This window comes from Suncus etruscus, chromosome 1 (assembly GCF_024139225.1).
Source record: "Suncus etruscus isolate mSunEtr1 chromosome 1, mSunEtr1.pri.cur, whole genome shotgun sequence".
Taxonomy (NCBI): domain Eukaryota; kingdom Metazoa; phylum Chordata; class Mammalia; order Eulipotyphla; family Soricidae; genus Suncus; species Suncus etruscus.
In genome coordinates this window covers 160,873,870-160,889,636 of record NC_064848.1, presented here as the reverse complement: position 1 = coordinate 160,889,636, position 15,767 = coordinate 160,873,870, and the positions used below count along the sequence as shown (strand labels likewise).

Genomic DNA, 15,767 nt, shown 5'->3' with positions numbered 1-15,767 from the left:
TCGAATAGCTAAAGCAATCATTGGGAAAAAGAATATGGGAGGAATTACTTTTCCCAACTTTAAACTGTACTACAAAGGAACAGTTATCAAAACAGCATGGTATTGGAATAAGGATAGGTCCTCAGATCAGTGGAATAGGCTTGAATACTCAGAAAATGTTCCCCAGAGATACAACCATCTAATTTTTGATAAAGGAGCAGGAAATCCTAAATGGAGCAGGGAAAGCCTCTTCAACAAGTGGTGTTGGCACAATTGGATAGCCACTTGCAAAAAATTAAACTTAGACCCCCAGCTAACATCATGTACAAAGGTAAAATCCAAATGGATTAAAGACCTCGATATCAGCCCCAAAACCATAAGATATATAGAACAGCACATAGGCAAAACACTCCAGGACATTACAGGCATCTTCAAGGAGGAAACTGCACTCTCCAAGCAAGTGAAAGCAGAGATTAACAGATGGGAATATATTAAGCTGAGAAGCTTCTGCACCTCAAAGGAAATAGTGCCCAGGATACAAGAGCCACCCACTGAATGGGAGAAACTATTCACCCAATACCCATCAGATAAGGGGCTAATCTCCAAAATATACAAGGCACTGACAGAACTCTACAAGAAAAAAACATCTAACCCCATCAAAAAATGGGGAGAAGAAATGAACAGACACTTTGACAAAGAAGAAATACACATGGCCAAAAGACACATGAAAAAATGTTCCACATCACTAATCATCAGGGAGATGCAAATCAAAACAACGATGAGATACCACCTCACACCCCAGAGAATGGCACACATCACAAAGAATGAGAATAAACAGTGTTGGCGGGGATGTGGAGAGAAAGGAACTCTTATCCACTGCTGGTGGGAATGCTGTCTAGTTCAACCTTTATGGAAAGCGATATGGAGATTCCTCCAAAAACTGGAAATCGAGCTCCCATACGATCCAGCTATACCACTCCTAGGAATATACCCTAGGAACACAAAAATACAATACAAAAACCCCTTCCTTACACCTATATTCATTGCAGCTCTATTTACCATAGCAAGACTCTGGAAACAACCAAGATGCCCTTCAACAGACGAATGGCTAAAGAAACTGTGGTACATATACACAATGGAATATTATGCAGCTGTCAGGAGAGATGAAGTCATGAAATTTTCCTATACATGGATGTACATGGAATCTATTATGCTGAGTGAAATAAGTCAGAGAGAGAGAGAAAAACGCAGAATGGTCTCACTCATCTATGGGTTTTAAGAAAAATGAAAGACACCCTTGTAATAATAATTTTCAGACACAAAAGAGAAAAGAGTTGGAAGTTCCAGCTCACCTCAGGAAGCTCACCACAAAGAGTGATGAGTTTAGTTAGAGAAATAACTACATTTTGAACTGTCCTAATATTGAGAATGTACGAGGGAAATGTAGAGCCTGTTTAGGGTACAGGCAGGGGTTGGGTGGGGAGGAGGGAGATTTGGGACTTGGGTGATGGGAATGTTGCACTGGTGATGGGTGGTGTTCCTTTTATGACTGAAACCCAAACACAATCATGTATGTAATCAAGGTGTTTAAATAAAAAAAAATATGCAAAAAAAAAAAAAAAAAAAGAAAAAGAGGCACAGAGGCAGGCAGAGAAGAGGGCAAGGGGGAGGGCAGGAGGGAAACCCTAGACATTGGTGGCAGGAAATGTGCACTGAAAGTCAATCATGAGCAACTTTGTAATTGTGTATCTCATGGCGATTCAATTAAACAATTTATTTATATATAAAAATAAAATACCTTAATAATCTTCTATACTGAAAAAAAAAAAAAAAAGAGTTACTCCTGGCTCTATGCTCAGAAATCGCCCCTGGCAGGCACGGGGGACCATATGGGATGCTGGGATTTGAACCACTGTCCTTCTGTATGGGAGGCAAACGCCTTACCTCCATGCTATCTCGCTGGCCCCGACATTGGAATTCTTGATCTAAATATCCTATTGAGGAAAATGAAGTGTATAGATGCCTGAAATTCATGAACATCAGAAACTGCTGTTTAGAAAGAAGTGCAGATCTGAATCAAAGATAAAGTGAGATTAGCTACAGTACTTTATCTTGCAGGCCTAATGTAATTTAATTTAGAAATCAGACATTTTACAGTTAGAGATATAATTTCAGAAATGCCATGACCTCTATAAAATCATTAAAATTAAAGGGTTTTGGATTTATAAAGTCTGATAGATGAAAGTTTTTGCATTGCTTTCTAAAATTTTAGTAAGAACTGAGCACTTCTATATTTAAATGTAAGCATTTCTTTGCTTATGCATAAAATTGTTAGAATATTAACTCCAAAATATTTAGAAACTGGTACTAGTATAATTAATTAAGATGTTAAATATCAACAGATATTTAGTATTTAAAGTTTTTTTTTAATTGGGTTTTGGGTCACACCCGGCGACACTCAGGTGTTACTCCTGCCTCTGTGCTCAGAAATCACTCTTGACAGGTTCAGGGGACCATATAAGATGCCGAGATTAGAACCACTGTTCTAGATCAGCTGCTTGCAAAGCAAACGCCCTACTGCTGTGCTATCTCTTTGGCCCTGTATCTAAAGTTTTTGATAAATTAGATTTCTAATGATTCTAGGTTGTGGTGTACCCCAAGACCCACCCATATCTGGGAGGAGTTTTGGGAACCGGATAATAGGTGTAACTACCTGCAAGACCTCCCATTTCTGGGAGGGGTCTGGAAAAGGATAGATAAACCTCTGAGCCAGGGGATTCGGGCCCTTTTTGCCGTTTCTCTCTTGGCCCGGCTTGGCTTCCTGGCTTTTGGATCTTTGGGCCGCATGGAGCCCAAAGGGAAGATGGCTAACAGAAAATAAGATGCAGGGCGAATGCTTAAAAGGTTGACATAGGCCACACACCTGTGGTGGCTAGGGCATGAATAAAGATGATTCTTCCTGAAAAAAAAAAAAAAAAAGATTTTATAAACTTACTTTATTATGTAATAATATTTTATTGTGTAAAAACAAATGCTACATTGTAAAATTTATTATACCCTTCACTCCACATCACTTATGATTTTTATATTCAACCGCAATAAGTACCATAATCAAAAGGATTGTCTGGAGCCTAACTCTTTGATTATAATACTTAAATTATTCACAACATACAAACTCTGCCCAACAGCCACAATCTCACCAACCAGTAATCTTGACATTTGCTCTTTGTCTTATTTACTAATAATCAAATGTTTATTCTCACCTTCAGACCCTCAGCCTACTGTTTTTGGTTCAGCCACCAACAATTTATGTCTACAAGCCCAAAGTTTTTGCAGTTATATAGGCCAGACAGGACAATGACACAGGTAAGACCTCTATATTCTTGGTCAGCTGGAAGAAATTCAGCAGACGGAACCATAAATCCTGTAGTAAGATTTTCATTAGGGTCTCTCAGATAAGGTTATGGTATGGGCCACAAAATTACCTATTATTTACTTTTATTTATTTATTCATGTAAATGATATATTATGTATTTGGGCCACACCTGGTGGTGCATAGGGCTCACTCCTGGCTCTGTGCTCAGGCATCACTCTTGACAGTTCTTTAACCTATGTGATGCAGGGAAGTGGGCAAGTCGAGTGGTTAGAACCCAGACAGTAGAAATGGTGAGGCAAAGGGAAGAATGTCTGAGAATGACTTTCTTCTCCACCAAGAAAGCCCTTGCTCTAGAGGGAATTGGCAAAAAATTGAGGCGATTTGGAGGGTTTGGGAAACCGAAAGCGGATGTGAGAACCAGAAAGACTTTCTGATGTCAGAATTGAAAGGCATTAAAAGGAGGTTTAAACGAAGTGTCAGAAACGAAACTGGAGCGTTTCCGGTCTCCTGACTCCACTACTTGACCGCCAGGGGGCGGTGTCCGTGGAAGCTCACGTATTCCATAGACTCTAGCGCCAGAGCGGAAGACAAGCCGTGTGCCTCTCTGGCCCGCCGCGCCTCTACTCCTCTCTCCCGACTGACGTTGAACAACAAAGATGGCGGCAGGGACTAGCAATTACTGGGAAGGTGAGTCCGAGGCCTTGGGGTGGGTCTAATCCAATAACTGAGGGGTGGGATGAAGTCGGATCTTGCAGGGTAGGCGGCAGAGGAAAGAGCTGAACCTTCAGATCGGTCCTTTTCAGGGTCGGGTCTGGTTTCTTAGAAGCCTGGGGCCTGGGAGCTGAGGAAATCGGGGGGCGGATCTGCGAGTTGGCCGAGCCCGACCCTAGGCCTGGGGCTGATGTGGGTGGCAGCGGGTGGAAAGTCTAGGGAAAGGGGTTTGGGGTGACTCACAGGAGCCCGGAGATGAGCGCCTTGGAGTCGAGGTCACTGTTGGACGTCGAGGAGGACAAGAGAAAGGCGGAACTCGTCGGTCTGGCCCACCCAGGGACGAGTGAGGGGCAACTTGTGTCCCCGGAGTCCCCCCTCTGCCCCACAGGCGAAGGGTCCCAAGCACTGGACGTCCCGTCGCATTGCTAGACTAGAGGAACTGACTTTTTAAACCTCCTGGCTCTGGAGTTGGAGATTGTTTCAAAGAGGAAGCGAGAGAACTGGAACCAATTGGAATGAATCACTGTGGCATTTGCTCTCCATTTTCTGGCCACAAACTTCTATTTGTGCTTCTACAAATGTCTCTTTCCATTCTTGAAAATGCGATCCCCATGAAGTGGCCTCCCTTAAAAGAAGCTCTTCCCCCGCCCACACCTTATTTTGAATCACATTCATTGCAACTGATAAATTAACTCTCCCCACCTCTTTCTCAAAATCTGTTTCTTGTCGCTATCTGTCGAAGCCTCTGGAAACCACCATGAATTTTTGATAGCTTTGTCGCTGTCACCTGAATTCTAAGGTCCTTCACCTGTCCCTGTCAGACTTGCAGAATGCTTTTACTTGATGCTTTCTAACAAGAAGACAGTTAATGGCAGGGAAGCATGCAAGTGGTCTAAAAGATAATCAGATGCCTATTTGAAATAGGCATTTCAGCTAGAAAATATTTTACTGCTCGTCATTAGGTTATGGTTTTTGAAGTGCCTTGTAATAATTACAATTGGTTTATGGTAGTTTTTTTTTTACAGCTTACTGTTCAGTGCCATTTTTTGTTGTTATTTTGGGACCTTGGTGGTACTCAGGGCTTACTTAGCACTGTCATCTAAGATCACTCCTTGTAGTGCTCAGGGGACCGACCAGATGTGGTGCTGAAGCTCAAACCTGGGTTGGCTTACTTCAAAGGCAAGCACCCTACCCACTGTACTATTGCTACGTCCCTAAACACATCATCTTTTAATGCATAGATTATCCATAAACGTTTTTCTGTGGAACATGAGATTTTGGAAAATAATAAGTTGAGAGTTTTGGAAAAGACTTTTGGAAAACAACAAGCTGAGATTTTAAAAAAACAAACCCAGTTTTCATGATTTCAGACTGGATTGGGATTCTAAGATTTGGTCACTGGGCAAATACTGCTATATTAATTTAGCTTCTTTCTTCTGATTGTTGATTATATGTCTGTTGAAAGAAGATTTTGTATTCCTCTTTTCTGGAAAGATAATACCCTTATGCCACTTCTTGCTGTATTTCAGTTCATTGGTGTGAGACTACTTGTAGGTTTTTAGACTATGGTTTTTAGACTCTTAGATGCCAGCTATACTTTTATTTTGCTTGTTTGTTTGTTTGACTTTGTCCTTTTAAGACTTGTGCTCTCATGTATGTTAAGTTTCTATACTTAATTTGACTTTGTTAGAAGCATATTTACTATTTTAGATTCTCCATATTTGTTTCAGTAAGTTTACTAGCAACTTAAACCTTTGTCAGCAATTACTTTTTCATTACTCTCCTTCACTAAGATATTGTAAAATAAGAAAAGGATTTAATAAGCCTAATAAAACTTGGAGCATAATGAGATAGGAAAATCCTTGTCAAAGTCCACGGTAGTTTTTCTTTTATAAAGTTAGATGAAATGCTGGTCATGAACCATATTCTGTTCTTTTGTGACTTAATCTCTTCTGCTTTCTTTCAAGTTAGAAAATTTTAGTTATTCCTTAGAAATAATTTCAGGGGACTGGAGAGATAGCACAGAGGTAGGACATTTGCCTTGCATGCAGCCAACCTGGGAGGGACCCGGTTCGATTTCCGGCATCCCATTTGGTCCCCTGTGGGGGCGATTTCTGAGTGCAGAGCCAGGAGTGACACCTGAGCACCACTGGGTATGGCCCAAAACACAGTCAATAAATTAATAAATTAAGTTTAAAAAAAATAATTTCAGGGGTGGTAGGACATCGTTTGTCTTTAAGATAAAGCTAAAAAAATTGCAATTCCCACTGTTTCTTTGTTTCTTGTCCTATCTGAAGTTTAATTGATAATTTGTTTGGTTTCCTCCTATTCTTGGCCAGGGATGGTGGTGGCTAGATATATATGCAGCTATTTGTATAGTTTTCTTAAGAAAAGTTTTGTGATTTTTATGTCTACCAATGTACTTTGATGTCTAGTTATTTGCTTTTATAATTTTTTTTTAAAGATCTCAGGAAACAGGCTCGACAACTGGAAAATGAACTTGACCTGAAACTAGTTTCCTTCAGTAAACTCTGTACAAGTTACAGCCACAGCAGTGCCCGAGATGGAAGACGCGACAGGTATAGGTACTACCAGATTCTGTCTCTTATGTCTTAAACTATGTAATTTTTTTATATTTTGATTGTACTATGGATTCCCAAGGCCTTGGAAATGTAATACTACTCAACTAGCCACGTTCCATATTTAAAATGTCTTTGAGTACTAAAAACTAGGCTAAAATATAAAACTCCATAAGAGTCATTTGGTAAAATTAGATTTTGGGTCTTTGTGTGTATTTGTTTGTAGTTTTTGTTGCTTTTTTGGACCATACCTGATGGTGCATGGGGCCTCTCCCAAAGGTGCTTGAGGGGGAATTTGCAGTGGCAGGGATGGAATCCAGGTCTCTATGTGAAAGCCTGCACTGCTGGGCCCAATTTTTAGTACTTTGTTTTCTTTGTTAATGATTGTTTTTATCTTTTAGTCATTCATAAATTTTTTTTCTTAATTTTGTTTGTTTTGGCACCACAGGGTACTAGGGATGGCTTGTGTGTAAGACAAGCACCTTATACCCTATTATCTCTCTAATCCCTACTCTCTAAACTTTTCCTAATTCTTGAGATAAACCTTTGTGGTCCTTGTGATTGTTACAGTGTTAGGAGGAAACTACAAAGGTTTAAGAATGATAAGAATGAGTCTGTGAGGCTGGAGCAATAATACAGTGGCTAAGGTGCTTCCTTGCATATGCCCAACCCAAGTTTGGTACCAGCATCCCACATTATTTTCTGAGCACTGCCAAAAGTGACCCCTGAGTATGATGTCCCCGAGGCAGAGAGAGAGAGAGAGAGAGAGAGAGAGAGAGAGAGAGGGAGGGAGGGAGGGAGGGAGGGAGGGAGGGAGGGAGGGAGGGGGAGGGGAGGGGAGGGGAGGGGAGGAGAGACCCGTATCAGAAAAAAGTGTTCCTAATTCAGCAAGTATAAGAAAATATGGTCTGCTCACATTATTATATCTCTTAGATCTTTAATAGTCTAGTAGTAGATTTAAAGAACTACCCAAATGAAAAGTATCCATACTATTCTGATGTTTTATAATGAATGTTATACAGCATATATCCTCACTACTCATTCAACCTCACTACTCATTCAACCTATTTTTAATTTTGATTCATTTTGGTTTTTTGTTGTTGTTATTGTTTTGTTTTTTGGGCTGTGACACCCAGCGGCGCTCAGGGTCACTCCTGGCTACCTGCTCAGAAATAGCTCCTGACAGGCACAGGGGACCATATGGGACACCGGGATTCGAACCAACCACCTTAGGTCCTGGATCAGCTGCTTGCAAGGCAAACGCCACTGTGCTATCTCTCCGGCCCAATTTTGATTCATTTTAATTTTGTTTGTTTTTGTTTGGGGGCCACACCTGGCAGCAGTAGGGAGTTTCTCCTGGCTCTACGCTCAGAAATTGCTCCTGGAAAGTTCAGGGTACCATATGAGATGCCAGGGATTGAACCCAGGTCCGTCCCAGATTGGCAGTGTGCAAGGCAAATGCCCTCCCTGCTGTACTATCATTCCAGCCCCTAATTTTGATTTATTTTGAAAAATAACAGTATTGAATATTGAATATGAAAAAAATTATTTTTTTAGCTTTGAATCTTAGTCTCACTTTTGTTAAGGTGTTGATCCATATCCAGTGAAGTATGTAACTGCAACTGGTGTTCAGGTTAATCTCTCTGGCTCCTCTTATGCTCTCTGTAAGTCATTCTTTCGTTTAAAAAAGAAAAAGGAAATATTTGTAATATTTATAAAGGTATAGAAAATCTTTTTTTTTTGGGGGGGGGGCCACACCCGGTAACGCTCCGGGGTTACTCCTGGCTATGCGCTCAGAAGTTGCTCCTGGCTTGGGGGACCATATGGGACACCGGGGGATCGAACCTCGGTCTGTCCAAGGCTAGCGCAGGCAAGGCAGGCACCTTACCTTTAGCGCCACCGCCCGGCCCCAGAAAATCATTTATAGATCCCCATCTAGTTATCTTTCCCATGGAAAAGTAATCATCAATTTACTTGAAGCCTCTGATAATATCCCATTTTCTCCTTCATAATCTCGATATATTTTTAATATATATGTTGTATCTCCTAAATAACTGCTAGTTGGGTTGAAGAGATATTACAAGGATTAAGTTGTATGAATTTGCTTTTCATGTGGCCAACCCCAATTCAGTCCCTTGCACTGGTTCCCCCAGTTCAAGACTCATCAGGTATAATTAAATTGTACTAAGTACAATTGGTTGTGGATTTCCCCCCTAAAAATGATAAAAGCCTACTAACTTGTTCTATTGTTTAATATTATCTTTGAGATTAAGTGATGAATGCAATGCATTTAATTCCAGTATATCAATTGCTATCTCTAATATTACATGATTGTATTACATTATACTCTGTGGCTGAACATGATTTCTAATTTTTGCTAATGAATTTTTAAAAAAGTTGGCACATACAGTTCATCTTGTGTTATAGGAGTTTAATATAAAAGCTGCTGGAAACATTTATGAACAAAAATATTTTATATGCCTAGAAGATAAATTCCTGGTAGCAGCATTTTCAGTTGCTGTCCTCTTTGGTTTATTTATTTATTTTGCACACTGGTAGTGGGTGAGATATTTTTCAGCCAACAATAAAGAAATGAAAACTGAGATCTAATTTGAATCTCTCTGAAATAATCAGTGCTTATTGCTTCTGTTAGAGTCTAATGTTAAAGAATTAAAATTAAAGGCAAAAGGGACAGCATGTTGAATCTTGGACCTAAGAAAGCAATTAACATGTCACATTTTTTTTTTCTTTTTGGTCTTTGTGTCACACCCTGCAGCACTCAGTGGTTACTCCTGGCTCTACGCTCAGAAATCACTCCTAGCAGACTCGGGGACCATATGGGATCCCGGGATTCGAACCACGGTCCTTCTGCATGCAAGGCAAACGCCTTGCCTCCGTGCTATCTCTCTGGCCTCACATAATTTTGATCATAATGAGTTGCTTTGCATTGTGTCTCCTTTTTGGCAAAAAGAGACAATTTTCTTTATCATAACTGAACTTTTGGATTTTTTTAAATTATTGGAAAGCATTCTTCTGAAACTTAGGTCTTCCAAATAGATGTTGTAGTTTCATAATTTCTAGTTTCTACTCGTTGGAGAGAGTACAGTGGGTAAAATCTTGCATTGCAAGTGGATGACCTGGATTTGATCACCTAGCACTGCATTTGGTTAACCAAATGCTGCCAGGAATGATCCTTGAACACAGAGCCAGGAGCACTAGTTGTGCTCCACCCACCTACCTCCCCCCAAAATTGTTTTAATAAAATACCTGCTTGTTGGAGGTACAATTATATGATGCTTTTAAAAGTATTTTGTTTACTACTTAGGTTGAAAGTTTGTGACAGGTGTAGTTTATTAAATGTATCTTGAGAATTTTATCATCTGTGAAAAATGTCTGTAAATTGAATTAAATTTAACTGAATTATATTAATTGGAGAATGAGGTATAGGCTATTTCTCGAATTTAAGAACTAGAAGAAATTCTTTCCTCACTTACCTAACATTTTTGTTTTGTTTTGTTTTGTTTTGGTTTGGTTTTGGGTCACACCCGGCGGTGCTCAGGGGTTTCTCCCAGCTGTCTGCTCAGAAATAGCTCCTGGCAGGCACGGGGGGGGGGGGGACCATATGGGACACCGGGATTCTAACTAACCACCTTTGGTCCTGGATCGGCTGCTTGCAAGGCAAACGCCGCTGTGCTATCTCTCCGGGCCCCTTACCTAACATGTTTTTAAGGATCATCTTCGCTGTACCTGGCACTGTTCTTGTGTTAAACATTGTGTGTGTGTGTGCGTGCATGTGTGTGCTTGTGCACATGTTATAAAACATAGTTTCCTTTCTTCTTCATTCTCATTTTGGTTCATTGCTTTTTTTCCAGAGGTGAAAATCTAGGCATATTCTGTTTCGTTGTTAGTTTTTTATTCTATTTTTCTGGACATACTCTAAACACTAATCAAAAAAACTTGGGTTGGCTCTGACATTTAATAAATAGCTAGATACTTATTAACAATCCTGCTACATGCCAACTTTTTTTGGGGGGTGAGAATCACATCAAACAGTGCTTAGGAATCACATCTCACAGTGCTCATGAAATATATGTGGTGCTGGGAATCAGACTGGGTTGGCCATATGAAAAGCAAGCATCTTTACCTCTGGGACCCAAAAAATTAAATATATTTAATATATGTCAAGTACTGGCATGATTCTTTTTTTTTTGGCTACTTTTTGGCAAATACTACTGTGGACATGTACAAGAAGGGAAATAATATCTAATGTTACTAGTATCCAGTATTATGTTGATGTATTTAAATCTGTTCTTCATCTACACCCTGCCACCATCATAGGCAGGACAAAATTTCTTCAGTAAGATTGAAAAGCAAGAGAGAGGTTGGAGCAATAGCACAACAGGTAGGTAGGGCATTTGCCTTGTATGTGGCCAACCCAGATTCAATCTCTGGCATCTCATATGGTCCCCTGAACCTGCCAGGAGTAATTTCTGAACACAGAGCCAGGAGTAACCTCAAAACAAACTATTAAAAAAAATTATAAAAAGGATGAAAATCAAGTCATTGCTGGGCTTTCTCTATGTTTAGGATAACTAGAATTTATATTTCACTATTTCAGTGATAATATATACCACTTGAAGATTTAAGGAATTATATTTGCTTAGGTATAACAATTTAGGGTTTTTTAAAAAATTTTATTTAGACACTGGTTACAAGGTTGTTCATAATACAGTTACTGGTTATAGTTACTGGGCTTTTTGTTTTATTTGTTTTGTTTTTTTACAGATAAAGTTGTTCATGATTGAGTTACAGTCATAGTGTACAATAGTCTTCACCAGTGCACTTTTTCTACCACGAATGTACCTTGTTTTCCTCTCACTCTCCCCAATGCCCTCTCCCCTTCCTGTCCCTGAGGCTTAGTTCTCTCCCCCTTTCTCTCTAAGTAACTTTCATTTAGGTAACAATGAGCATTTGAAAATGTTTTACACTCGTATTATTATTATCATTATCATTATCATCATCTTTGTTTTAGGATCCATACCCAGAGGTATCAAGGATCTACTACTAATGTGACTGAGAAGTCTGGGGACCAGGCAATGCCTGGTTTGAAACCTGGCATCCAGCATGCAAAGCTTATGCTCCAGCCCTTTGAGCTGTTTCACTTTCTGGATTCTTTCTTTACATTCTTAAAATTAAATATAGTAAAGTTTGGGGAAGTTTTAGATTCATATGTGTGTGTATTTGTTTGTTTGTTTGTTTTAGGGCCACACCCAGTGGTGTTCAGAGGTCACTTTTGGCTCTGCACTCAGGAATTACTCCTGGTAGGCTAGGGGGATAATGAGATGCTACTTTTCAAACCTGGGGTGGCCACAAGCAAGGCAAATGCCCTACCTTCTGTACTGTCTTCTCATCCCCAGATACACTTACATTGTGTACTGAATTAAGTATTTAGGACATCATGATATATAATAGTGATTGCTTCTTAAGAAAGAGAATGTCTTAGGATAACACTTAACCTTTTTAATATTTTTTTAACTTTAAGTGTATTTAAGTGTATTTTAAAAGATTAGATTTAAGAATGGATTCTCTCTACTTAAATTGCTCTTTAGCTCTGACACAACACCCCTTTTAAATGGATCAAGCCAAGACAGAATGTTCGAAACTATGGCAATTGAGATTGAACAGCTTTTGGCAAGGGTAAGTGCTTTTGTTAAATGGCTATTTGCTATTAATTGTACTTGTTAGATATGATACTTGTTTTATATATATATATATATATATATATATATATATATATATATATATTTAATTTTAATGATCAGTGTATTAAAATTTTACAAAGTTATTTATGAATACATATCATATGTGCAATGTTCCAGTGCCAGTCCCTTCACCATAATAATGCTCATTATAGTAATGAAGATTTGTCTACTGAAATTATCCTCATTCAAGATGCTTGCCTCCTTGAGCCAATTAAATTTTATGAAATCTATTCCCAAATCTTATGCCTTATAAGATAAATTGGGAGAAATGCAAAATCTTTCTCTATTTTCATCTTGGGTTTGTTGGCTTTTGTTTTTGTTTTTGGTGTTTTGTTTTATTTTGCTATTAGCTAAAGGGACACACACTGGCAAATAATTTGCTTTTGTTTTATACTCTGAAATATTTTTTATTGGCTTTCCTTTTTCTCTTTTTTAGCTTACAGGAGTGAATGATAAAATGGCAGAATATACCAATAATGCTGGTGTTCCTTCCTTAAATGCAGCACTGATGCATACATTACAGCGGCATAGAGACATCCTGCAGGTAATATATTGTGATTGGCACTTTTTAACATTATGAGGAGGGATTGAGGGAGGGAGGAGGGGGGGAGGGAAGAGAGACAGAAGAGGAGAGGGAAGGAGGGAGAAAGACAGAGGGGAAGGGGGAGTGGAGAGAGAGAGAAAGAGAGAGAGAGGGAGAGAGAGAGAGAGAGTCCCCTCTGAATAGAATATGTTTAAACTGTAATGATTTCACATTTTAAAGGGAGGTAGATGGCTCAGTGATAGATCCTGTTCATTCTCTGGCACCACTACATCATTAGATGTGAGCCCCATAACATGGCTTTTTGGATGTTACAACCAAGTGTGATCTCTGATCTCTGGTGCACAGCCAAGTGAGCACCCCAGTGAAAGTGAGTGACCCTTAAAGAGCAGCACAGTTGATGGTGCAAGTACCACAACAAGTTTATAAGCAACACAACCAAGTATAAGACTTGTATTCATCACAAGCACAAAAAGAAGGGGAAAGAGGATAAATGTTTAGAAAATTAAAAGAACTAGGGCTGGAAAGATAGTACAGTGGATAAGGTGGTTGTCTTGCAAGCAGCTGGCCTATCTTCAATCCCTGCACCCTGACTGGTCCCCAAGCCTCAACGATAGTGATCCCTGAGCACCATTGAGTGTGCCCTTCACCCCCCTACCTCAAATGAAAGGAAAATTTAAGAGAACAAAGGGGAAAATCATGGATAAATGCTATTATGCTTTACGTGTGTGTGTGTGTGTGTGTGTGTGTGTGTGTGTGTGTGTGTGTGTGTGTATGGGAGAGTAGAAATTCTGGAAAATCTAAATAGCTTTTGATTTTTTGACTACCAGAATTGAATAATATACATTGCTAGATTAATCTTCTGGTTAGTTGTATCAGTGAAATTGCCAGTAGACAATAATTTGGTGGTAGAGAATTTACTTTTATGCTTTGACAATAATGTTAAAGGAGAGTAGCATATTGTTATTTAAAATACTACGAATGGAGGGTGGAGTTATAGTTAAGTGTGCATAGCCTTGCCTATAACCAACCCAAGTTCAAATATTGGAATCCCATGTGGTCTCCCCTGAGCACAGGAGTAATTCTGCTGCAGACAATGTCAGGCCATCTATAGACATCTCCATTTTAGGGGAACTCAGGAGGCCCACCCGATGCATCCTGGATTTCCCTGGCATGGAGAACTGAGAAAACCCCACAGGGTTCCTCAAAAGGCCTGCTGCAAATGTTTCTGTCCCTGTTTGGAGAGTTGAGGAATTCCTGAAGAGATATTTCTGAGATTCGTGTTATGTACCGACATAATTACTGAGTCAGAGCTAGGAGTAACCCCTGAGCACTGCCAGATTTGACCCAAAAACAAAACGAAAAATTAATAGCAAAATACAACTAATAAAGGCTGCCATTAAAAGCTCAATGGTAGTTGCCTGTGAAACCCTTGACTCTATCCCTTAGCACCACAAAAACCAGTATTAAAAATACCAAAATGGGACTGTGGATAGCTCAGGTGCAAGACCTTGAGTTAGATTACCAGTACCATAGGCCTCTGTCTAGTATCTTAGAGTTGACCCTCACAATCCCAAGTACTTTCAGGTGTCCTTGTGGCTGCCAAGTATCGCCAGGCCCAAGCATACAAATCATCTAGGCAAAGTATTGCTAGAATCAGCTTTAACTTTTGTAAAAGGTACTATACTAGTAAAACAAACTTAGAGATTTATATACAGAGCTGGAGAGAGAGTATGGCACATAATGTGCTTGCCTTGCACAGTCAACCCAGTTTTGATCCTCAGCATCCTATATGGTCCCCTTAGCTCTGCCAGAAGTAATGCCTACACATTGCCAGGTGTAACCCAAAACTAAAATAAAAGTAAAATAATATGGGGCTGGAGCGGTAGTGCAAGTGGTAGGGCGTCTGCCTTGCACACGCTAACCAAGGACAGACTGTGGTTTGATCCCCAGTGTCCCATATGGTCCCCCAAGCCAGGGGTAATTTCTGAGCACATAGCCAGTAATAACCCTGAGTGTCACTGGGTGTGGCCCCAAAACAAAAATAAAATAAAATAAATAGGGGCACATATCTTTAAAATAATAATTCAATTTAAGATTTTGAAAATTATCTAAAATAGGAATAGATGGATACTTTATTTACCTAATGGGGGGAAATGTATATTAGAAATGTAGGTAGGGGCTGGAGAGATAGCAAAGCAGTAGGGTGTTTGCTTTGCACATGGCCTACCCAATTCCCTGCATTCCATATTGTCCCCTGAGCTTGCCAGGAGCGAATTTTTTTGTTTGTTTGTTTGTTTTTTGTTTTTGGGTCACACCCAGCAGCACTCAGGGGTTACTCCTGGCTCTCTGCTCAGAAATCGCTCCTGGCAGGCTCAGGGGACCAAATGGGATGCCTGGATTTGAACCACTGCCCTTCTTTATGCAAGGCAAATGCCTTACCTTCATGTTATCTCTCCGTCCCCACCAGGAGCAATTTCTGAGTGCAGAGCCAGGAGTAACACCTGAGCATCGCCAGGTGTGACCCAAAACAAACAAACAAAAAATGTAGGATAAAATGAATTGGGTATTTACTGTTGCTAAAAACTGAAATTGTTTAGCACTAACATTTAATTATTTATTCTGCTAGGTATTTACTTCTCAAATATACTTAAATCTCCCTATTCTCCAGGGCTAGGGATTGAACCCAGCACCTCAAACATGTAAGGCATATGCATGCTCTACCACTGAACCCATCCCATCCCTTTAAATAGATTTCAATAAAAATATATATAAATGTACATTGCAGCATTTTTAGCAGCAAAAATATTTTAATGACA

At 39.7% G+C, this 15,767-nt stretch overlaps 1 protein-coding gene across 2 annotated transcripts in view; it reads left to right on the top strand.

Moving 5' to 3' along the window:
- The first annotated feature begins 4,009 nt into the window (after positions 1 to 4,009).
- GOSR1 (golgi SNAP receptor complex member 1) overlaps positions 4,010 to 15,767 on the top strand; it is a 45,036-nt gene continuing 33,278 nt past the window's right edge. Inside the window, exons 1-4 of one of the 2 annotated variants that reach the window (XM_049782677.1) lie at positions 4,010 to 4,042; positions 6,531 to 6,645; positions 12,255 to 12,342; positions 12,844 to 12,951. In XM_049782677.1, coding sequence (XP_049638634.1) covers positions 4,012 to 4,042; positions 6,531 to 6,645; positions 12,255 to 12,342; positions 12,844 to 12,951 — 342 coding nt within the window. In that variant the 5' untranslated portion in view covers positions 4,010 to 4,011. Of the gene's footprint in view, positions 4,043 to 6,530; positions 6,652 to 12,254; positions 12,343 to 12,843; positions 12,952 to 15,767 lie in introns of both variants that reach the window. The other variant, XM_049782669.1, reaches the window with a different exon arrangement.